Source organism: Phialemonium atrogriseum (genome assembly GCF_030411735.1).
Source record: "Phialemonium atrogriseum strain 8032-3 unplaced genomic scaffold QBC33scaffold_3, whole genome shotgun sequence".
In the NCBI taxonomy this organism is placed as follows: Eukaryota; Fungi; Ascomycota; class Sordariomycetes; order Cephalothecales; family Cephalothecaceae; genus Phialemonium; species Phialemonium atrogriseum.
In genome coordinates this window covers 1,062,150-1,083,834 of record NW_026848140.1, presented here as the reverse complement: position 1 = coordinate 1,083,834, position 21,685 = coordinate 1,062,150, and the positions used below count along the sequence as shown (strand labels likewise).

The 21,685-nt window shown below is 55.6% G+C and overlaps 8 protein-coding genes across 8 annotated transcripts; 4 read left to right on the top strand and 4 right to left on the bottom strand.

The window, feature by feature from the left end:
- Positions 1-535: 535 nt before the first annotated feature.
- Positions 536-1,470, top strand: QBC33DRAFT_231736 (ste12 interacting protein). Its single transcript, XM_060422843.1, has 2 exons — positions 536-1,230; positions 1,424-1,470. The coding sequence occupies exon 1, from the start codon at positions 942-944 to the stop codon at positions 1,176-1,178; it is 237 nt and encodes a 78-aa protein (XP_060287318.1). The 5' UTR covers positions 536-941; the 3' UTR covers positions 1,179-1,230; positions 1,424-1,470.
- Positions 1,471-2,894: 1,424 nt separating this feature from the next.
- Positions 2,895-6,665, bottom strand: QBC33DRAFT_445086 (phosphatidylserine decarboxylase; the record flags this gene model as incomplete). Its single annotated transcript, XM_060424308.1, has 5 exons — positions 2,895-3,107; positions 3,187-3,941; positions 4,008-6,297; positions 6,379-6,423; positions 6,489-6,665. 5 exons carry the CDS (start codon positions 6,663-6,665, stop codon positions 2,895-2,897), a joined length of 3,480 nt encoding a protein of 1,159 aa, XP_060287317.1.
- Positions 6,666-8,540: 1,875 nt separating this feature from the next.
- On the bottom strand, positions 8,541-9,914 carry QBC33DRAFT_526842 (coatomer epsilon subunit-domain-containing protein). Its single transcript, XM_060426930.1, has 4 exons — positions 9,433-9,914; positions 9,214-9,356; positions 8,899-9,137; positions 8,541-8,824 (listed from the first exon to the last, which is right to left on the bottom strand). The coding sequence occupies exons 1-4, from the start codon at positions 9,824-9,826 to the stop codon at positions 8,716-8,718; spliced, it is 885 nt and encodes a 294-aa protein (XP_060287316.1). The 5' UTR covers positions 9,827-9,914; the 3' UTR covers positions 8,541-8,715.
- Positions 9,915-9,994: 80 nt separating this feature from the next.
- On the top strand, positions 9,995-12,676 carry QBC33DRAFT_231857 (uncharacterized protein). The gene is made up of 2 exons (XM_060422844.1): positions 9,995-12,331; positions 12,390-12,676. The coding sequence occupies exons 1-2, from the start codon at positions 10,362-10,364 to the stop codon at positions 12,466-12,468; spliced, it is 2,049 nt and encodes a 682-aa protein (XP_060287315.1). The 5' UTR covers positions 9,995-10,361; the 3' UTR covers positions 12,469-12,676.
- Positions 12,677-13,853: 1,177 nt separating this feature from the next.
- On the top strand, positions 13,854-14,555 carry QBC33DRAFT_231648 (uncharacterized protein). The gene is made up of 2 exons (XM_060422842.1): positions 13,854-13,874; positions 13,965-14,555. The coding sequence occupies exon 2, from the start codon at positions 14,052-14,054 to the stop codon at positions 14,355-14,357; it is 306 nt and encodes a 101-aa protein (XP_060287314.1). The 5' UTR covers positions 13,854-13,874; positions 13,965-14,051; the 3' UTR covers positions 14,358-14,555.
- A 598-nt stretch (positions 14,556-15,153) lies between these two features.
- QBC33DRAFT_444956 (Neutral/alkaline nonlysosomal ceramidase) lies at positions 15,154-17,532 on the bottom strand (the record flags this gene model as incomplete). The annotated part of the gene is made up of 1 exon (XM_060424298.1): positions 15,154-17,532. The coding sequence occupies one exon, from the start codon at positions 17,530-17,532 to the stop codon at positions 15,154-15,156; it is 2,379 nt and encodes a 792-aa protein (XP_060287313.1).
- An 826-nt stretch (positions 17,533-18,358) lies between these two features.
- On the top strand, positions 18,359-19,520 carry QBC33DRAFT_526834 (breast carcinoma amplified sequence 2). The gene is made up of 2 exons (XM_060426929.1): positions 18,359-18,511; positions 18,574-19,520. Exons 1-2 carry the CDS (start codon positions 18,475-18,477, stop codon positions 19,179-19,181), a joined length of 645 nt encoding a protein of 214 aa, XP_060287312.1. The 5' UTR covers positions 18,359-18,474; the 3' UTR covers positions 19,182-19,520.
- QBC33DRAFT_231271 (camp-dependent protein kinase regulatory subunit) lies at positions 19,448-21,202 on the bottom strand. The gene is made up of 3 exons (XM_060422840.1): positions 21,189-21,202; positions 20,419-21,052; positions 19,448-20,336 (listed from the first exon to the last, which is right to left on the bottom strand). Exons 2-3 carry the CDS (start codon positions 20,905-20,907, stop codon positions 19,632-19,634), a joined length of 1,194 nt encoding a protein of 397 aa, XP_060287311.1. The 5' UTR covers positions 20,908-21,052; positions 21,189-21,202; the 3' UTR covers positions 19,448-19,631.
- Between the last annotated feature and the right edge of the window lie 483 nt (positions 21,203-21,685).

The window sequence follows — 21,685 nt, the reverse complement described above, 5'->3', positions numbered from 1 at the left end:
TGAGAACTTCTTTATCTGGAAGCATCGCTTCATCGATCCCGCTAGCAACACTGAGCCCTTGTCTGTCACTGGCTTCTGATCCAGATTACTTGTTGAAGCCTCATGTTGCCAGACGCTTCTCTCTGTGACAAGTCAAATTCTCCATGGGCTAGTCTTTACTAATAGGTATTGGGTTGGGCTGGGTAAGACGGACGTATCCGTGAGAGTCTAGCCACGACACCCACCTTCATGCAGCGTTATCCTAGAGCAGTAACTCGATGCGATGTCTGGTTTTGATGGTTGGAGATAACTGGTTTGCAAGGCATCAGCACTTGCATGTCCAGGTGGTCAAATTTAACTGCATTGGGACGGTGGCTTGTAGGAAGGCAGCACTGGCCATTTGTTGGGCTGTTCAGCAGGCGCACTGACCAACAAGGTGCTTCGTACCTGGTGGATTCTCGGCTCTGGAAGCGGGGCAGGTGGCGCGATTCGCTGTCTTCCGGCACAGGTCCTCCCATTCCATGCTGCGACGATCATGCCAGAACGACAAGCCACACTATGGCTGAGCAACGTTTTCTTGCCAATTGGTAAGCGTTGATTGGTTGATCAAGTGTTGCGCCATGAGGCCGTATGACTTCTTATGAATGACTTGCTCAAGGAGGCATGGTGGGCATGGATGGCGCGAGGAGGTAGCTTAAAATGCAGGATCGAATAAATAGAACTGACCTGCTGTCCCTTGCTACCACTTTCCCAATCTGTGTCTGACTCCCCATCCCCTGTGCAAAGCAAACCCATCCACCAGCCTTTCTCATCACCATCTGCCGCCTCGAGTCTTCAACCGGAACTTATACTAGAAACGCGCTTACACAAAGTCCCGCTCTTTCTCTCTCTTTCTCTCTCTCTCTCTCTCCTCTCCGTCGCGGCAGTATAGCACCACAGCAAACCAACAACCGGCACTGACGATGTCACCAACATACACCATGTCTGCACATCTGTGCAAGCAGATCTACTCCTCATGGCGCCAGACACGACAGACCTCACCGGAAGCTCCCCTCTCGCCGCCCACGACCAACATCACCCAACCATCCTACTTCCGCCGCTCCCCCTCACCCGAGAAGCGCTCCATGGACAGCGACCGCAGCGATTCAGGCGACTCTAGCTGGAAATCCTCGTCGTCTTCATCGAATAGCCGGTCCTAGAAGGGCTGGAGGGGAAAGGGGCTGGTTGCCTAGGAGGGAGATAGACGAAAAGGTTCGCGACACATAAATCACAACATACCCACCGCATATAGACGACACACACACACACACACCACTTTACAACGAGACCAATTCGGCCAGAGAATTTGGGGCGGAAATATACCGGTCTCGTGAAGCTAGAGTTGGGATGATTTCACCTGCCAAATCACCGACTGGATAGCTGAGTTGGCAACCTCGCACGACAGGGACAGCCGCGCCTACCCCGCCATACCCGAAACCTTAGAGCGAACCCCCACCAAAACAAATAAGGCTTATTCACCAGGCTTATTCACCACGAGTCCACCACGAGGTTCTTTTTTTGTTTAATCGAAACGGGAAGCTTTTCGCACCATCACCCCGGATATGTCGTCATCACCATAGGGCGCGCGGTCCACCCACGGATCCGGCTGTTTTGCAGTTCTGCGCATACGAATATCGCGTGAGACATGGAACATCCCCTGCCCTGCAGCGGGTGTCGGAACGTGAACCAGAAAGGGGGATGAGAAGGAAGGGGGGGTGTTGTGCCGGGGGGGGAAAGGTAGTTCCTTGGATGGCGGGGGCGTTGGGTTGGGTCATCATCGTTGGGTTTGGCACTAGACCACGCCCTAGGTCGTCGGCAGTCGGTCGAAGCAAGGCTCGCTGCGCACCGTGCAACGAAAACCCGGAAAAGGGCACATGCATGTCTCTTCCAGCTTGGGGGAGCTTGATCCAAGCTTGGTTCGAGTGTGTTTTCTTTTTCCTTGCCCAGTGGTGGGGTGGGTTGCCCAGAAGCGGTCAACTGGTGGGGGGAGGGGCGGTGGAAGCTTGATTGGATTGGCGTTTCTGGAGTCGGCATTTCCCAAGCTTTGAGGGGTTTTGTATTTCTCCCAGACTGTAGCAACACACGACCGAAGGTCAGCATGGAATGGGGGGGGATTTCGCAGTTTGATACCCTTTACCCCTCGGTACTTAGGAACCCCAGCGCAGAATACAAGAATACAGTCTGACGTACTACTATTATTACAATGATCCTAAGTTTGAACTGAAGGTAGTGGTGGTCTGGAATCCGATTACAATGACTATGACACCATCGCTGATGGCAGCAAAGCTCCACAGACTTGCACCATCGTGGAGCCCTGCCGACAACCCGGGAAACAATACCATCTGGCCATGGAATGGGACGATTTCCGGCGGGTCGGCCCAGCAGCCCCATCCGGACAGTTCCTGGCGCCCCCAACAAAATATACCACCACGGCAACAGGTTGGCAGCCTGAAAGGTACCTCGATCTGGCCTTGACCCTAAAAGTATTAGATAGCATGGTACTACTACCGCATATGATCAATGTAGTAGGTGGCCGTTTGAAGGAGCCGAACAAGAGAAGAAAGATCAAGGACTAAGAGAGAGTTGGTAAAACAACACCCAGCAAATCCCCGCTCGTCAATGTCTCTCTCTCTTCCTCTCTCCATCCTCCTCCAGACACCTCCTGCCTGCACAATTCCACCTCCTGGCAGCGGTTGACGCTTGCCAGCTCTCTCTAAATACCGCCAGTATTTTCCATTTCCATCTCCTCTCTCTCTATCTCTCGCTCTCTCTGTGTTTTTGTACCCACAAAACGCCCTTCTAACAATTCAGGATAATCCGAAAAAAAGAAGATAAATGGCGGCGGGGAGGGGGGGGGGACCCGTCACGAGGATGTCTCAGGACGCTAGTTGAGTAGCTGCCACGCTCGACGTAACCGGGGTGATATCGTCACCGCCGCTCTCGTCCGGCGACTCCTCGGCTATGTTCCCTTGGATCCTGCGCTTTGCCTCCCTCTTGTCCTCCTCCGTGACCTCATTCTCATCCTTGCGCATGTCCGGCGCGTGCTGTGAGATGTGGGGTGAATGACCAACGGACATGCCTACTCGGATCTGGGACGGGGCCAGTGTTAGCTATCATCTCCAATGCTTGAGAGAGAGACAGGTGGTCAGATTAGGGGCAAGGTCTTACCAGAGTCTCCAGGGCGCCGTTCGAATTGTCCACCAGGTCGTCGTCAAACTTCATCCTCCCCTCCTCGAAGAGCAGGACGATGGTGCTGCCGCCGAACTTGAAGTAGCCGAGCTCCTCTCCGCGTTTCACCTCCTCTCCTTCCTGCCTCGTGATGACCGTGCTGCCAACCATCATGGCGCCGACACAAATCACCATGACCCGGCCGTGCGCCACGCTGTCGATGGGCACAATGACTCTGACGTTCTCGCCATAGACATCCAGGGCCGACCGGACGGCCATGGGATTGACGGTGTAGTAGTTGCCCGCGATCAGCTTCGGCTTGAGCATGGTGCCGTCGACGGGGATGTGGAAACGATGGTAATCCTGCGGGGCGAGCCGGAAAATACCCAGGGCACCCCCGTTGTCGTACCGTTTGACATCCTCCGGATACGCTTCCCCCAGCAGTCTCTTGACCGAGAACTCGCGCCCCTTGACCCACACCTTGGTGGCCACGTCGATGCGGTTGAATACCACAGATCGGCAATCGGCGGGCGAGACGATGACATGGGGGTTGTCGGGGGCCGAGGCCGGGCGGGCTCCCGGCTTGAGTGCTCGGTAGAAGAATTCGTTAAAGTTCCTGAACTCCTCGACGGGCAAGAGGACCTCAGACATGTCGAGCCGGTGGAACTCGATGAACTTCTGGATCTCCGACTTGGACGCCGGGTCGTCAAACTTCTTGCCCTGCTTAATGCTGAGGCCCTTGAGGAGCTTGCGGACTGTTTCCGAGTCGGTTAGTTGGCAATCGCGGGAGAGCATGGGATTGGCCGGCGTCTTTGACTTACTCCTCTTGTTCTCCATGTTGTTCGACTTCAGGCCCTTGTACAGCAGCCGGATACCCAACCTCACATACACGCTCATCTTCTCCTCGTTGATCTGGCCGGTGATGCGGTCTTGCACGAGGATATTGGCCGAGTTGGCGCCCAGTTTGTAGCCTCCGTACGAGATCTTGGTGATGATCTTGGAGTACCACTTCCGCTGGGCCTGGCTGGCGGTCACGAACCCGCCCATCATGAGATTATTTACTTGGCGCCAGTCCTGGCTGGCACAGGTGGCAATGTGGGTGATTATATCGGCATCCTTACGTTTGTTAAGGCGAGGCTGGTGACAGATTGGACACTCGCGGATTTCTACAACATGTTCCTCCCCACTGCCGGTGTTGAGGTCGTCTCGGTCCACAACCTCGCCTTCATCGCCGGGGGTGCTGAGCTCGGGCACCGCAATGGTCGAGGGGCCAGTTTGCGAGGATTCGCTCGAATCTTCGCTCGGGCTCGTGGCGCTTGCGCTGGGGCCTGCGGCAGCACTGGTGCCAACACCCGGAATGAGATTCCTGATCTTATCGGCATCGGGCAGCATGCCCTTGACCCGATCGGTCACGGTGGAAAGCTTGGGTTTGGTCTCTAGCTGATCCTCCAGGCAGAGTACCGCCTCGTCCATGGATAGATCCCAGCTATCGTCCCCATTATTGTCCGCCTTGTGGGGGAATCGCTGGAAGAAGCTGTCGATTGTCGATTCGCGGAGAGTGGAACCCAGAGTGTCGAGCATGGTGCTCAGCTCGACCTTGCTGATGCGGCCGCTCTCGTCGGTATCGTACTGCTTTAGCATTGCCCGCCAGAACTGTTGCCTCAGCGCGGGATACGGCATGTATTTGGCCCGCACAACGAGCTGCGGGTTGTGTTTATCCTCCCATTTTTCTAGATTCTTCATTTTGAGTGGCAAGCCGACCGTGTTGAAGCCTGGATCGTCCACCTCGACAGCCGCGGCGGGCTCCCCGGCCGTAGGAGGAGCTGCCAAGGCGTTGTCGCCGGGGGTCAACAATCCGGGACTAGGAACCTGGGGAGTCGGATCGGCGGTGGTGTTGCCATCTTCTGGAAGCTGAGAGGGCGCAGCGGGTGAGGGGTTGGACGAGGACGGGTTTAAAGTAGGTACCGACGTTGGCGTAGCGTTCTTGGAAAGTGGGGGGCGGCTCATCTTGCTTAAGCTCTGGGCTGACGACGTCCGTGACATGCCAAGCCTCATAAATCTGGGCCGCTGCTGGACCGGGACGTATTCCGGAGGGTCCCGTAGGTTATACAACCCGGTCTCGGGATCGGCCTTGGGAGACTTCTCGATGAGTTCCTTGATGGGCAGGGCGGCGGACGCGATAAAATCGTTGCCGGAATACTTGTCGTGGTCAATCACAGTGAAGACAAAAGAATAGGCTTGTTCGTGGTTAAGGACGTGGAAGATCATCTTCTCGTTGAAGACGGGATTGAGGTTGTGGCGGATCGTCTTGGTGCGGTATGTCTTCTTTCCGAGGGACGCCACGACGAACGGATCCATGTCGAAGCTGGTCTTTGTGAAATTGGATTCCGGGGGCAAGTCGGTGATGTTGCAGATCTCGAGGAAGATGATGCCGACGACATCGCTCCCCCCACTGGTGAGCTCGTATGGGTTGTCCCTCTTCTTACGCTTCAGGCCCCTGATCCTCAGCCTTCTCTTCCTCTTCTCGATAGCCTCGGGTTTGGTTGGATCCTCGTCTTCCGGAGTTTCATCTCCGTAGACGTCGTAATCCTCATCATCGTCGTCATCGGTTGTCCTACGACTGAGCGTAGGAGGCGTGGGTGCGCCGGGGGCCTTCGCTTGAGCAGGGGGTTGAACAGGCGCGATAAGGGGGGTCATGGTTGGGGTCGGGGTTTGGGAGGAAGGCTCGGCGGGAACGGATCTCGCAATGGCGGAGAATCGCTCATATACCTGCGGCGGCGTGGCGTCTCTGTTTGAGAAATCGCAAAGGGTGAACTGCAGGAGAACCTCACCAGACACGACCCCGGTCTTCTTGCCTGGCCTCTTGCTCTTTAGGGGGAACCACATCGGTTCTTGCTCCGTCTGTCCGTTGGCAAATATCTCCTCCAGGGCGAGGTCGAACTCGCCGAGGTAGTCTTTCCCGAACCTGTCCTTGTCCCAGCAGCAGACATCGAGGATGAGGCTTTGGGCGCCGGCAACAGGCATGTGGCATTGTTCGTTCCATACGGGGTGCAGCGTCTTCGGTACGGCGTGGGTGACATGCTTCGAGTCACCAAGGCTCAATACGAGGTACTAAGGGGGGTTTATCAGCTTTCACGATGCTCCTTAGATGGCAAGGGGAGGCGGTGGAAGCGTAGCTAGGCAAATGCTCACAGGGTCGGATGTGCCGCCTCTATCCTTTGCTGCCAGGTTGCGTGCCTGTCGACAGCGTTAGTATCTTCCGCAATCTGTATTCTGGCTGGTTATTCTGGGCCTCGCCGTACCCGCATTATCATGATGCTGAGGGCCAGGCCAGTGTCCTTCTGCCTCTCGGGGCTTGCGGAATCCCCTTTGCTCCTCATTGGGCTAGTGCCGCGGCTGGCTGCTGCAGAATTGCAATTGGAATTGGAATTGGAATTCGACGTGTGTGGTTTCAATCGACTGGGTATAATGCGGACCATGTCGGTAATCGAGAGCAGATATATGGTGGGCGTGCCCTTGAAGTCGGTCAGTCTCGTGAGCTGGAGCAGCTAGGGCAGCTAGGGAGAATGCGGCAGGTTGGAGGGACGATGTTAGGGGGTGAGCTAGGTAGGCAGGTTGGATGGATGGTCGGAGGATTCGGCAATTGCGTCAACAATGGTGTCCTAGACACCGTAGACCAAGAGGCTGTGCCGGGCTGCCAGAGCGGAGACGGATTCGATCGCTAGGTAGGTATCAGGCGGGTAGGTAGGAAGGTGAGAAGGGGGGCGGCGTCATTCAGGTCCAGTCCAGACTCCAGAGCGAGGCACCGAAGCTACACTATATATCGCACCCCACTGAGGCGGAGATACTAGGCGTGGCCCGTGTGGGGCGTGAATTGATGGGAATGAATGTAGCGGTAGTGTATTATGGATCAAGACATTACTACTCCGTATTTGCTCAGAAACTGGCAGGCGGATTGTGCAACTTGGCGAGGTTTCATAGCTGAGATCGGAAGGAGGATAGAAGAGAGAGGAGGGTGGAAATCGGTATAATCAAATCCATCTTTCCATGACTTCCAGTTCTGCTGGCAGAGCTGAACAGAAGAAAAGTGGCCATGAGCCAGTTGTTAGTTCCCAGCTTTCCAACTCATAGGGCTCCCTGGTCATCAGCTTCAGAAGCTTGGCTGACATCTTGCAACCTTATTCGTGGTCACGGATATTGGCTGGAGGCTGGGGAGGCTGCTCAGGGTGTGGATTGGGGAACTTATTAGTCGCGCACATTATTAACACAGGCCCGAAACTGGCCATTTTCTGCGCAGGCATTCATTCCCACACAGACTCGCACCCCGATCGCAGGATCGTCACAAGGAATTTTACCACAGTAAAGGGGAATTTCTCCAGAGAAGCGCCACGCTATCCATAAATACACTTGGCGGTCTGCCAGCCAAGTACACACTACATGTAGCACCACGTCGGCCCGCGCCTTGACTTTGGTCGCTTGTCAACTTTGCCAAGTCTAGGTAGTTAGCATGTGAGTGTGTGCGTGCCAGGGGGCCATCAAGCTTTATTCATTCACATCCCGTTCCATCGCATCGCCAACCGAGGCGGAGGTTTCCACAGTCTATTTGAACAAGTCGGTCCTTCAGAGACATCGCCTCCGCCTGGAAGTTGGAACCCCCCCAATGAAAGTAGCCCTCGTTGCAGCGGCGTAGAGTACCTCGTGAGCTAATAACGCAGCCATCCCAAACCAGCGCGAATCGCCTGGTCTAAAAGTGTGGGACATGCAGCAACGGTGTCAGGAGAAGTCGGGGAGGAAGTCAGCATCAATTTGCTGCATACGCGCCATATCCCGCTGCTGACCAGCCCACTGAGTGTCTATTCCTGTTTCAATTAATATGTAGTAATCAGGTACCTAATGTCAATCATGTATGTCCCCCCCACACCACATGAACATCATGTTCAACGTAGGTGGTGGCGAGCATTTCGACTGAAGGTGTTCCGTTTTGTCCGTTCTGTTTCTACCGCTTCCTACGTTCCTGACTCGTGGCGACCGAACGAGCCGAGCTTTTTAGCCGCCTTCCATTCCTCCTCGTCCGTGATCTTTTTGCGGATACTCGGTCGACTGATTGCTACCGGCTATGCGGGGACAGACAAGCACTGCTCAGACTTGCAGCAACCTGTCCCCATGGGGCAAGACGACAGGACGGGAGCAGTGTTTAGAGAGGGAGATGCCTGCAGGAGTCCTTATGAATCTCGGCAATGCACCAACGGAATAAGTGAAACGTAGCGTCTCCAATGGAGGGTTAAGGTAGAAGGAAACTGAGCTGGATCGAAAGGTAACCAAACGAATAAGGAGACTCTGGAGCCTCGATCGAGACTGTGAATATATCGTCATGATATTGTGCCTGCAGACCGATTCTAACCCGCATTGGAAACCGGGATACTTCTTTTTCCTGAGCCAGACCCCAACCTGTCATATCACTTGCACCATGGGCCTCCAAGGACATATGACATCTATCTATCCCGGTTACGGCTGTACAAGCACTGCCACTCAAGCCGCAACTTTTGCCTTGTATTTTGAGGCTGCCTTGTCAAATAAATCACTCTTCTCTGCCAAATCCACCAAGAGAGGATGTTGCGAATCAACCTTTGCAAGCGAACTGTTTCACGCAACATTTAGCAAAACTTGGGCAAAAGCAACGTTCGCTGGGAAACATTTGGGGGGCCAACTTACCTCGCGAGCTCCGTAGGGTCCTTGCCAGTAATGACTGTCAAGACAAGCAGATTGGCAATGGCCTCAGCAAACTCTGGCTCCTTCTTTATCGCCTGGTCCAGTGCAGCCTGTGCCTCCTCTGTCCGTCCAAGGTGTACCTCTGCAACTGCTTGCGACACAAGACTTCGCACCGACGAGGTTGATGGTGCTTGTGCCAGCTCTTCGAATACGTAGAAAGCCTGCTGGTATTTTTCGCCTCCCTAAACGATTAACCACCCTCGCGTTAGCATAATGAATGATACAGCACCAGCGCAGCGGGAGTTTGCCCAGACGTACCAGCCTCAAGCCAAGCCAGGCCTCTGCCAAGTTCACCAGTAGACTGTCTTGGGCCCACCTCCGTGCAGAGGCAACCTCCTTCAGGGCGAGGTCGTTGCGGTTCTGCTGTAGATGGATCTGGGCGATCAATGCGACAGCCTCGACTAAGCCACCACGAACCACACGTCAGCGGGGCTTGGCCCAACGATCGGTTTCTCCCAAGTCAGCGGGATGACCTACGGTTCCCCTGGTGCTGCGAAAGCAATGCCAGCGCCTCCTCCGACTTCCCGGCCGCTTGTAGAACGGCGCCTCCGACGGCCTGCACGACGGCGTTGTCTGCGGAGGAGGCGGCGAGCTTCTCGACCGTCCGGACGGCCGAGTCCGTCTTGCCCAGGCTGAGCTCGGCCAGGGCGCCTACGGCTGCGAGCTCGGGCTCATCCTCTCCCTGCACGTCGGCGACAACATCCTCTGCCTGGCCGAGGGCGATGCGGGCGCGGAGCTGGAGCACCCGGGCAGGGAGCGAGTTCTCGGGGGAGAGGGAGGAGGTGTCGAAATCGACCACTTCCTGGTATTGGCCTTGGTGAAAGTGGTTGTGAATGTTGATCAGCTCGCCTTCTGCCGAGTAGGGATCCATCTTGCAATTGTGAGCCGGAACGTGTTGGTGGTGAAGACGACGACAACCAAAGCTACGTGGGCGGTTTAGAGTGTGCGGAAGATGCCGAGATGATACGGTTACAGATTTGATAAGCCTGCCAGGTGGCTTGGCTGCCAGCCACCTGCCAGGCTTGATTCTCAACCGTCGGGGGGCTTTCTTCAACCTCTCAGCTCAATTGCACCGCGGAAGGACATTTCAAAGAACATTGCACTGGTCCAGTGTCTGTTATCAAGGTATCGTGTGGGAGGTGCCTTAGGGGTTCAGGTGTCAATATTGACGACCTTGAAGTTCCAACGACATTCTAATGTGATTGTGGCACACTGTAACCGCCTCATTCCTGCTTTACTCGGATATCTAGTGTACACACCAACTGCTCCAAGAGCCAACCGTCAAGAGAATCTTGCCGCTGTTAGGCATATATGCGTATGCATGGATCATACGGCCTGGTCAATGGCAGGCCAACCCAACCAGGCTCTGGATAGAATCTTGTCCTGTGTGAGTACATCATTGATCAATGATATATCTGTTCATGCCACCTTTGCCAAGGTCAGAGATCCTGCATCTCGCGCACCGTTCCTTCCACCCAGCCTCTTCCAATTGTCAAGTTGTTTGCCAGTGTCTTTTCAGCACCTCGCATAGCGACATTCTACGAGAATTCAGCTTGAAATTCTATCAGACGCCATGGCCACTGAACAAGGCCTTGCCGAAACACCCTCTTCGTCTGGACAGCCCGTGGAGAATTTGGGACAGGATCCAACGAGGGCCTACGAGTATACGCGACTCCCGAACAAACATGGTGTGTTCCGTCTCCTGTGCAGGGGAGATTTTGGGACCCCAAGCAGCCTCATCACCTCGAATCTCAAAGAATGGACCAGTCGTCACTCTGGTTATGCAGCAATTTCGTACACCTGGGGAGGGCCGGAGAGAGTACCGTATGAACTGGACAATGGAGTGGTTGAGATTCCATTGTCACTTTCCGAAGCCCTTGCTGATATTGATGCACGCTATATATGGGCTGATTCGATTTGCATCAACCAGCGGGATGACGTCGAGAAGTCTTTCCAAGTTCAACAAATGGCTGAGATATACAAGTCGGCCTTGTCGGTCATCATCTACCTGTACCCGCAGGAGCCTGAATACTTCGACATCAATTTCAAATCCCGCTTACCGAACTCCGGGATCCTTGTGTCGTCGGTCAGACCTATACTTGGCCATGCATGGTTCACAAGGGCGTGGATATTTCAGGAACTATATCATGGCGGCCGTCGTGCGATGGTACAATGTGGCCAGAAGAAGATGGATTGGGATTCACTTAGTTCGCATCCTGCGTTGCCCAATCAACGAGACGCCAATCCGGGGACTTCTGAGACGTGGTGGGCCAGATGGGATGCAAGCTATTCAAAAATGGCTGTCGAAAGAGGATTTGAAACATTGGCGCGAATATCCCGTTCTATCAAGAAATGCTAAATCATACAGACATCAGATGAGAGACATGCAGGCGAAGAGGTCTCCGAGAGAGAACAGCTTAGCCCGAGCGAGGGTGAGAACGACAACACCGGAAGACCTGGAAGAAGTCATGTCAAGGGCGACCCCGGAGGAGAAGGAAGGCGAGAGGGCAAGGGCCTTGGAGGGGATTCAACTTCTTGAGAAGATGGATGCAATCGGCCACCCTCCAAAGGAAGATGACGGAAACAACTGGTGGCTCCTCAAAGTTCTACAACTCCGCCGTGGAGCCCGATGCTTCTTGGCTTGCGATATCGTTTATGCACACCTGCAGCTTGCGGATTTTCCGGATTTAAATAGGGATATGATTGACTACGCGGCATCATATAACACTGCCTTTCACACTGTGGCGGAGTGTTTTATGCGCAGAGTGACTGGCCTTCAGATCTTGGCCTTCGTGGAGGACATTCCGCTCGCAGAACGGCAATACGGAGTAGGCGTCCCGGATCCAGCCGTGAAAAGCAAACCCATCATAGGGATAGGAGGACGCTATGAGAGATTGGCTTCCTGGGCACCAAACTGGACCCGATGTCTACCCGCAGAACAAAACGGCTTCCTGAACGACTTGATGAGGACGGAGGACAGTAACCGATTCCTTAATCGCGAATGGAAATGGCGCTACTGCGCCATGCGCAACTTCTTTCAACTCGGCGACGGAGTCATCGGCTGCATCGCACGTCTACTCCAACATCGAGTTCTAACAAGCGATTATGAGACAACTAGTAACGCTGCTGTTCTAGAGGAAATCGATGACATCTCGATGGTCCTCAGCGAAGCTCGTTTATCCCTGCCCAGAGCCTACATGCCTGGGGACATCGCTGTTTTGATTGCGGATGCGCCAGACGCGGTTCACTTCGTTCGACCCCAGATGGACTGTTGGATGGTAGCCAGGAGCTCGAAAGTGGAAAAGTCATCGAAATGTGCACCCAGAAAAGAGATGCTCGGGGCATTACAAAGTGTGACTCTTGTCAAAGTGGAGAGGTGAGAACAGATCCGGATTGTGACGAATTGCTGAGTACGGAGCTGACTTGTTGTGTAGTTACTCAGTAGCAGTAGTTGCATTCCCAGCCTTGGATGCAACGCCAGTAAGTAAAGAGGACTTCCGTTACTCCCGCTAGATTGAACTTCGTCAGCTGACCCTTATGCCGAAGGTCGGCTTCTGCCCCTCGAAGGACTTGATATTAGCTACTGTGTGTATATCGGGCAATCCAAGCTTCCACATCTCACTGGACATCATGTGGATAATATATTCCTCGGGGGCGGAGACGCTGGAAACGCTGGAAACGCTGGAAACGAACTTCTTGTGATGAGATAGCGGAATCTAAAGAAGGAAGAGGACTGGCTACCTAGTTTCGGCGTGGCGGACATAATGAGTGTGCACGTTCTTCATCTGAAAGTTGCGGAACTCTGGCTTCGTGTTGATAGGACAACGACAGTTGAGTAATAGTATCAAGTTCCATGACAGAAACTGCCGTGTTCGTATTTCCCTCCTTCTCGGCTACCAGGATAATGAACACGGGGCAATGACCAAGCTATGGCAAGTGCCATTCTGCGGACCACTCCTTCCTACATCATCTTCCCAGAAGGAAGCACAAAAAGTTCTGAAATCTTCCGGGCTGGGTCGGTTCATCTTCTCTCGCTGGAGATACCGAGCTCGAGTCCACCTTCCCTCGCCCATCGGCTCGATCAACCCGCGCGGCCGCAGTTCAAGGATGCCCTCGCCTTGGCCCGGGATTCAGTTCCCGCCGACATGACCTCTCACCTTCCTCGACCGAAAACGCGGCTTTGGGCAATGCGTTCCCCCTTGCCGAACCAGGGCATCGCGATTCAAGGACGTTCTCGCCCCCAAGTGACCCTGGAATCCGATCCGCTCCCACCGGCACGACCTCTCTCCTTCCTCGATCGGGAACGCCTCCTTGGGCAATGCGGCCCCCCCCACCACCCTTTCCCCTCTGTCTCCATGTCGCCGTGAGTCCCTGGGCAAGCGCCTGCGCAGGTTCCTGCCTTTCCAAGTGGCCCGGTCAGCGGACATAGTAACCCGAAAGCCGAAAGTTCGCTCGGTCTGCCTTCGGTGTTGCCGTCTTCGATAGTTCCGTTCGGCAAGTCCACCCACTTCCTTCCTCGTCGTATTCCGTCTTGCGTGTTTGTTCCGCATCACGGCCGTAGGGATGCGATCGTACGATGTCTCGGGTTCCCTTCTGCCTCGGATTCAGAATTTGGGAAAGCGCTTCCCCCAGTCGTCAATCTCTGTCTGCTCCGGTCGTGTATATATATGGCTTGTGCCCCCGCCAGATTCTGACCCTCTTCTTCCCTTTCTCTTCTCTACAGATAGTAGCTCGACCACAGGGAGATCAAGATCACCTTGTGGTACTTTCTAGCATTGCACACCGCTGAAAGTGTGTGGCCCCCGCCGCCCGAGTACAATTTTTGATTCTATCTCTTCGGAGAACACTCTTTTAATTGAGCTCACTGGCTGGTCCAGTGACTCGAAGAAGAGAGTCCCCTGTTTGGTTAGCACCATGTGGTAAGTGTGTGGGCCCGCTGCTCTTTGTTTTTATTTATTTCGAGATAATTCTTTTCGTCGAGTTCACTGACTGATTCCAGCGACTCGAAGACGAGAGAGAGTCCCCTATTCTGTTAGTACCCCGTGGTATTCAACGTGCCGCTGCCCTAGTCAACAGCCTATCCCGCCGGATTTGACATGTCTGATCCATCCGCTCCATGGTTTCGCCTCATCGTTGTCGACGCCTGTCGGTTACACGTTCTTCGGAAATTCCCAACACGTTCTCCGCCGCTGTACGCCCTGGTCCGGGTGCTGTTCGAGTTAGGGTGGAGAGAGAAGGAGGGCACAGAGAAGGAGGGCACAGAGAAGGAGGGCACAGAGAAGGAGGGCACAGAGAAGGAGGGCACAGAGAAGGAGGGCACAGAGAAGGAGGGCACAGGGGCGGAGGGGGAGGGCGGGAGGGAGTGTGAGAAGGTTGGGGCCGTGAGAGGGCGAAGGGCGTGAGAAGGCGCAGGGCGTGAGAGGGTGGGCGGTTGGAGAGGATAGCGGACGAGAGGGGGCAAGAAGGGGAGGCAGTGGGAGACAGCGGGGAGAGAGGTGCAGGGGAAGAGACTGAGAAGGAAATCGAGGGAGAGGATGGTCTCTTTATAGTTGTGGTTGATTACGCTCCTGAATCATAACCAGGTAACTTGAGCTTGATTTGGGTTCGGGCTGGTTTAAAGTATAGCATTCTGCCTGGCATTATACGTCACGAACCTTGATTTGGTAAAAGTGAAACGCTTCCACGCCGCCTTCTTCCGCTTCACGGCGATGAGGGCCTTTCGCCACCAAATCCTAGTTTGACCTCCCTTGAATCTTGTTCCGCGCAAAGGTAAAGTCGTAAAGTAAGGTAGGTAGGTGTTGACTCTATGCCGTGGCCGAGATAGGCGCGGATACTTCGCCATCGGCGAGCTTATCGGCTACGAGTTGGAACGCCACACCCTTCAGGAGGCACCAGTATGGTCGTTCGTAATTGATGAACGATAAATACTGATAACTATCACACCAGGCCTGTGCGAGCCTGTCACGCGATCCCACCCAACGCAGGTGCCGTTGTAGCAGCCCCTAATACCCAAAGGCCAATCTCAGGATGAAAACCTACACCAGCCATGATGGCCCTGTATCCCTTGACAAAGCCATATTTAAAGTCAGCACAGGCTTCCCAACACCAACCTGTCCTTGCCGCTCAATCCCCCCCAAAACTAAAGCAAATCCTTCGAATACCCTTTCCAATTGGATACCCTGTAATCGCCAGTAGCCCCTAGAGCAGAGTAAACACCGCACTAGTCCCCTCAAACGCCGTGATCTTGCCTCCCAGGCTCTTCGAATCGCCAAAGTACCGCAAGCGATACACCCCCGGCTCCGCCCACTCCTCCGTCTCCCACACGACCTCGGCCTCGCTGTTGCCCAGGATTTCGCTCGTCCTCCGCCAGCGGAACACGAGGTCCCAGTCCGCGTCGTCCCGCACCGTCCGCCACACGCCGCCGGCGCGGATGTCGAGCTTCTCGACGGCCGCGAACGTCCCCTCGAGCCTGAGGTTGTTGCGCGGGTTCGCGCCCACGAAGCGCGCCGCCGCGGTGGCCCCGCGCCGGTACGCGCGCGCGGCGTCGGCGACCACGTCGCCGAAGGACTTGAAGATGGGCGCCGCGTCGAAGACGACGGGCGAGATGAAGCTGAGGGACCGGTTCGCGTTGTCCGGGGGCAGGGACCCGCCGTGCGTCGGCGGGGTCGGGGGCGCGTCCGCTGCGAGGTGCGGGAGGAGCGAGAGCGTGACGTTGATGTACGCCGCCAGCGTGTGGGGCCCGTAGAGCGTGGACGCGCCTTCGTAGCGCTGGATGGAGTACTCCTCCTCGGTGGTGATGTAGTGGGCGTAGCTGTTAGCTGGACCCCCAAGTACGACCACTGGCTGTGCCGCCGCGGGAGAAGAAGTTGACTTCTGGGACTCGAAAAAACGCTCCGAGGCGCCCCGTACGGCCTCCTTCCAGCGTCGACCCGCCATGGTAGTTGCCTCGCCAGGGCTGACGACGATGACGAGCTGCCCGACACGGAACGCCTGGATATCGACAATGTTTGGCGTCCACTGGTACGGTTTGTGCATCTCGCCAACGTCTAGTAATATAGGTTTCGGACTGTGACAGGCTTGCTGCCCCTCGGTCGGCTCCTTCAACAGACGGGACACAACCCGCCACACTGGGGACGTTTTATTCGCATCGGGGTCATGCTGCGTGAAGTCGAAAGCCCCCGGACCGTCTGAGGTGCCCGCTGCGAAGGAATAACCCAGCGCTGCAGGGCATGTGCGGGCCTCGGAGCCGTTCGGAAGGCGGAAGGTGAAGTTTGACATGTCGTGAAAGGTGTGGAAAGATTTGACCCAGTGTCCTCGTACCGGGTTTGGATTTCGCTCAAGACGGTCATACAAAGCCCGCGCCGGCTCGAACTGCCGTCTCCCGATCTCGAAGCACGACGACGCCCCGTTATCGCTGACTCGAAAGAGCGGACCTCTGGCGTGGCAGTGCTGGGACCTGCCATCGCTGCAGGTGCTATTCTCGAAGTCGCACATCTTCCCTGAGCCATCTTCGCACCAAGCACCCAGAACATTTGGGCTGGTATCGCCAACATTGGCTTGTGAGAAGCCTGCTACAAAAGTGTCTGATGCCATCTTATCACCGCGAACGCTCCGTTCGAACAAGTAAGCCGCCACACCCTTGTTGTCTCCTGCAATGAGAGTGTTATTCCCAAGCAGGGACGTGCCATGTGTAGGGAACCATGTTAGCACTCCGATGTTCTTGCCATCCGATGCCCGTTGGAACTTGAGCAATGTCAGGTCTTTCTCCACCGAGCCGTCGGTATTGGTGCTGACATTATACTTTGCACGCTCGGCCTCTGGATTGGCGAGATAGGCAAATAAGCTGCGATTGATGTTGGCCCCATCCACACTCGTGGTTCCGATGCTCAAGAATCCGGGCTGCAGGCTCTCGTGCGCCCGGCGGATAGACAAAACTGCCCCGTCAACTATCGCGCGGTAACTCTGGTGGTCGAAGCCCTTGCTTGTGATCTGCGGCAGTAGGTAATTCAACCATCCCCCGGGACCTGCATGCGAATGTGTGCCCGTGACAGCCAGGTTGCGGTGGCCATACACATCGTATGCTGGACCAAGCTGTCCAAGGGCTTCCAGGATGCCGTATCTCACGGCCGTATCGCCGGACTGAGTGTCGAGGACGAGATAGACGAACCTATCCCTCGGGTTGTTGACGTCGCCAACGATGAAGGCTCGCGAGTACAGCCGTTGGCGTAAGCCGGAGCCTACCTGGCTCGGATCGGCATAGCCCATCATGTTGATTTCAACAACCGGACCCGTGATATCTGCTTTCCCCGTGCCGAGCAGATACACATTCCCGAGCTTCAAGTCGAGAGATTGGGGCCCATGCTTGGCGCTCCAAGGCGCCACCCAGGAAGGAAGGAAGTCCTCCGAAACCATACATCTGAGCACTAAAGCGAAGACAAAAAGCGAGGCGAAGGCTAGTAGATGGAACTTTGTCACGGAACGTCTCGGAGGTGAGTGAGAGAGGTGATCGCTGGTCTTCCGTTGATTCTCGTCAAGAAAACTAGCTCCTTCTTCACAATCATCTTGTTCAGGACTCATCTTGCGAGAAGAGAAGCACGGAAGGAGATGGCAAATTCAAGCTTGGTAGAGGAACTTGGTCCCAACGACAACCATAAGCCTTCACATGCCGTCCCGTGACGACATGGCTGGCTAGGGTGTCGACACCTATCATTCCAGGAAACCAAAGAAACACCCGATTCGATGCAGGGGTAACTCCGATGAAGGGTAAGAGCTCCACCTATCTTCTCCAAATACACTAGGTACAATACCACAGCACACTGTTTCGCAACCATGCATAGTCTTTGCACCTGTCAAGGTTAGTAGATTGTGGGCATCCCACCCAAAGGCGACAGTTGTCAAGTTTGAGTTTGAAGTCGACAAGATTTGATGAGATACGCGTGCTTCGATGTCTATAGGGTCTCCGCTAATCTTAGAAGGCTGAGGTGCCTACCTATCTAACTAAATAGGTTACTTGTTCCGCAAGTACCCTTTTAGTCCTCGATGATGGTCGTCAACCACCGTAATATGCCCTCATGTGCGGACTTCCCTATTGGCTGAGGTTCGACTCGGAACTGAGATGGAGAAGAATGAAAGAGGGAGTTGAAGACGGGCAGGGAGGGAAGGGATGCGGTGTACTTATAAGGACCGGTGACTTGGTGAGTGAAGGGCCCAGTACCAGAGGCTTGCTGGTCGAGGTACAAAATGGTAATCCGAGCGTGGGCTCTGATTGGCTAGGCTTGGTGGAGTAAGCGGTGAGAACGAAGCAGAGGGCACCTGTTTTCCACCCAGTCTATGTTGCCCCGCAGTGGAGAAACAGGAACCTCTATTTATACTGTGTACTACCAAAGTACCGACAGAGCCAGGTTATTTTTGTGCTTGACTCCACATCAGATTCAATATCGCGGCGATTGATCTTAACGCAGCACAAAGAACGTCAAGGGGCCTGAACTGGTCCTACCGACATACAGAGACCTCTTCACCATGTCTGCGATCACCACAGTCCACGAGTCATTGCCATGTGAGTTTGCCCCCAGCCCCAGCTGCCTTCGGATCCCCCCAAAACTGACTTTTGACCCCCAGACATCGACTCGGAGCCCACCCCAGCCGAGCGCGCCGCCGCCGAGGCCCTCATAACCTCGGAGCGGGCCCTCGTCCCCGACGACCCCCACCACGCGCTCCTCCCGCCCGCCGCGACACCAAACTTCTCGCCGGCGATCCAGGCAGAGCTAGACCGCGCCGCCGCCAAGCAGCCCCTATCCGCGATCGACCTCTCGCGCTACGAGGAGCAAGACGACGGCCTCCCCACCCCCGCCGAGGTCTCCTCCGACCCGGCCGCCGCGCGCGCCCGCCTGGAGACGGCCCTGTCGCGGGCGGGCGCGTCGGCGACGTACCTGGCGGGGCGGCGGGCCCACCTGGCGCTGCTGGACAGCCACGGGCGGAACGCGTGGCTGGTCGGCAACTGGCAGCTGGAGGGGGAGCTGCGGGCGCTGGAGCGCGAGCTGGCGGCCGCGAGGCGCGAGGTCGACGTTGTCACCGTGGAGCGGAGGGCCGCGCAGGACGGGGTCGCCGCCGAGCTGAGGGGTCTGGAGGAGACATGGAGGAGGAGCGTCGGGAGGGTCCTCGAGACCGAGGTCGCTGCCGAGGGATTGAGGCGGGAGGTGTTGGAGCAGAGGAGGAGAATGGCTTGAAGTGCATACGCACTTTCCCCGCGGTTCGCCCTTCTGCTGGCACCGCGTCCGTCTTGGGAGAGGTGGGACGCGGGACGCGACATGGATACATTGTCACGGGTCGCGAGAGAGCACGCAAATACCGGGAGCCCCCGGGGTCGGCATGGTATATCTACCACCCACCCCCTGGATATCGCTCAATTCCACATACAGGCGTTCTAAAAGGGAATGGAAGAAAACGGACTCGGTTTATGCAGCATATATTTTTTCAGAGACTACAATCCCCTGTATTTTCCATAGGTATCTTAATCTCGACAAGGAAATGCCTTCGTGCAAATGAAGGTGGTGTGAATCCGTGAACGCCATCCAACAATGAGCAACACGACCTTCCCATTTAAACCCCGTAGCCCGGCCCCCGGTAGGCGTCTAATCAACCCAACCGTGGGCCATGTCTCATCAGATCCCTCGAGTTCATGCGGCAACATGTAGCGGATCTACATCCTCAACCCCCGATTTCACGCCCTCGTACTTGGTTCGTCTCATGATGCCCTCGACGGGACCGAGAAGCCTCTGGAACGCGGGCTTGCCCAGCGTCGCGACCTTGACTTGGGTCTTGCTGACCACACTGGCAGCGCGGGGGGCGTCGTTGAGAAGCGCGAGTTCGCCGAAGAAGTCCCCCTTTCCGTAATGCATCACCGGCTGAGGATTCCCACTCTTATATGCCTCAGCCTCGCCATCCTCCAGCAGGTAGAAAGAGGTCCCTGGTTCGCCCTCTCTTATGATGACGGTACCGGGAGGGAACTTCTGGCTCTCGAGAGCATCGGCAATCTTGGATCTCTCGTACGGGGTAAGCGTCGACAGCAGGGGCACTTCCTCGAGGAAGTTCTCGTACATGCGCCGGCGCGCGAATGTGGATTCCATGAGGATACGACGGAAGGTGAGTCTGTCAAGCGCCCACAGGGTGCAGTTCGCCTCGGTAGACACGACAGTTGCCGCACGGGGCGCGTTGTACATCAGGGCCAGCTCGCCAAACGATCCACCCGCCTCTATCGTGGCGACTATCTGGCCCAAGCCGTCGGGCCCAGGCTGTAGCATGCCGGAGGGGTTGACGTAGCAGTTGAAGCTCCCCTTCTCAACGACGTAGAAGTAGTCACCAGCATCACCTTGGGTAATAACCTGCGTGCAAAGGTTCAGCGCACAGCCGAACATGGCAAGTCGGAGCAACGTCGGCAGGGGTACTCCACCGGACGTGACTCACCTTGATATCTTTCGTGGGGATTGGCTTCTCTACAAGCGCTCCAAGAATCTGAGCGCTCTGCTCGTCATCGAGATGGCTGAAGAGGAAATTGCCTCCAATTGCCTTTTTCAGCCGCTCTATCTGCTCCGGCGTCTTGGGATGTACGGGCGGCGACCAATTATCGTAGGTATCGGCGACGGGCTTGAGTGATTCTGCCGAGACCGACGTACGGCGGGCAAAATTATACTGCGCCGGATAGCTCTCCGGGTTGGGAGGCCCCCTGAGCCGAGATGACAGCCCGCCGGACGCAGCATCGCCACCAAAGGCGCCGGACAAGACAGCACGGGAGGTTGGGGGCGGTTCTACCCCAAAGGTCGTCGCCGTGGGCGAGGCGACTGTGTCGTTCTCTTCCTCTTCGATGACATTCTGCATACCGCCAGTGTGAAGTCTGCCCGAACCAAAGGGGTTCGAGTTCGCTCCAAAGGGGCTTGTGAAGCCGGGGCTTGACATGTTTCTAGAAGCCGCGAGCAGGCGTGCTTCAGCAAGTTTCGAGACTGAAAAGACGGCAGAGAGGTGTCCGATGCGAAGCGGAGAAGAAGGGATGGGCAGCCGGTTCGCTTCGAATCGAGAGAAGGTGTCGGTCGAAAACTTGTATCTGCCCTGAGTAAGCTTCTGGGGAAGACGTTTGAGTTCCAGCTGAAGGGCCGAGTGAGAATCTGGTGGAATGTGTTGTGGTGTCTGTTTCAAAAAGGATGATGAAAGGGAGAGACCAAATGGCCGACAGTGCTAACCCAGCTGGGATGAGTGTTGGGCAGGTAGATACCTACCTAGTTGCGTTTCTTTGTCTCTTCGACGTTGGACCTTACGGTTGGACCTGCCGAAAGTTAGCAAAGGAAGGCCGACATATGGAACGCACAAGAGATGAGGATCATCGCAAGAGACTGGGCAGAAGCCACGAAGAAACCGAGGTGAGGGTGGTAACACAGGCATTTACAACAGACAAAGAATATCGATTGTGTTTCGCTGCTAGAGCTACGGGTATATCTGGGACGACGAGACGCGAAGCTGGATGCTAGAGTTTTGGGAGTTTGGGATTTTGAAAGCCAACCAAGTCATTCGCAAGCGAGCTCCACAGGGAATGTCAAAGAAGCAAAGACGTAGGTAGATCGAGAATACACCTTACCTGCTGGGCGGCTTGCTGTCGAAATAGCACAGGCGGTCGAGATTACAGCTAGGTCAGCCGGTTTCAATAACAAAGACTCGGGAGGAGATAATGGCACTCGCGGCT

Coding starts and splice junctions, on each gene's coding strand:
- QBC33DRAFT_231736 (XM_060422843.1), top strand. CDS start 942: ATGTCACCAACATACACCATGTCTGCACATCTGTGCAAGCAGATCTAC.
- QBC33DRAFT_526842 (XM_060426930.1), bottom strand. CDS start 9,826: ATGGATCCCTACTCGGCAGAAGGCGAGCTGATCAACATTCACAACCAC. Junction 9,138..9,213: donor CCTGGCTTGGCTTGAGGCTG/GTACGTCTGGGC, acceptor TTAATCGTTTAG/GGAGGCGAAAAATACCAGCA. Junction 8,825..8,898: donor GACCCTACGGAGCTCGCGAG/GTAAGTTGGCCC, acceptor TGCGTGAAACAG/TTCGCTTGCAAAGGTTGATT.
- QBC33DRAFT_231857 (XM_060422844.1), top strand. CDS start 10,362: ATGATATATCTGTTCATGCCACCTTTGCCAAGGTCAGAGATCCTGCAT. Junction 12,332..12,389: donor ACTCTTGTCAAAGTGGAGAG/GTGAGAACAGAT, acceptor CTTGTTGTGTAG/TTACTCAGTAGCAGTAGTTG.
- QBC33DRAFT_231648 (XM_060422842.1), top strand. CDS start 14,052: ATGTCTGATCCATCCGCTCCATGGTTTCGCCTCATCGTTGTCGACGCC.
- QBC33DRAFT_526834 (XM_060426929.1), top strand. CDS start 18,475: ATGTCTGCGATCACCACAGTCCACGAGTCATTGCCAT. Junction 18,512..18,573: donor AGTCCACGAGTCATTGCCAT/GTGAGTTTGCCC, acceptor TTTGACCCCCAG/ACATCGACTCGGAGCCCACC.
- QBC33DRAFT_231271 (XM_060422840.1), bottom strand. CDS start 20,907: ATGTCAAGCCCCGGCTTCACAAGCCCCTTTGGAGCGAACTCGAACCCC. Junction 20,337..20,418: donor TCCCCACGAAAGATATCAAG/GTGAGTCACGTC, acceptor CTTTGCACGCAG/GTTATTACCCAAGGTGATGC.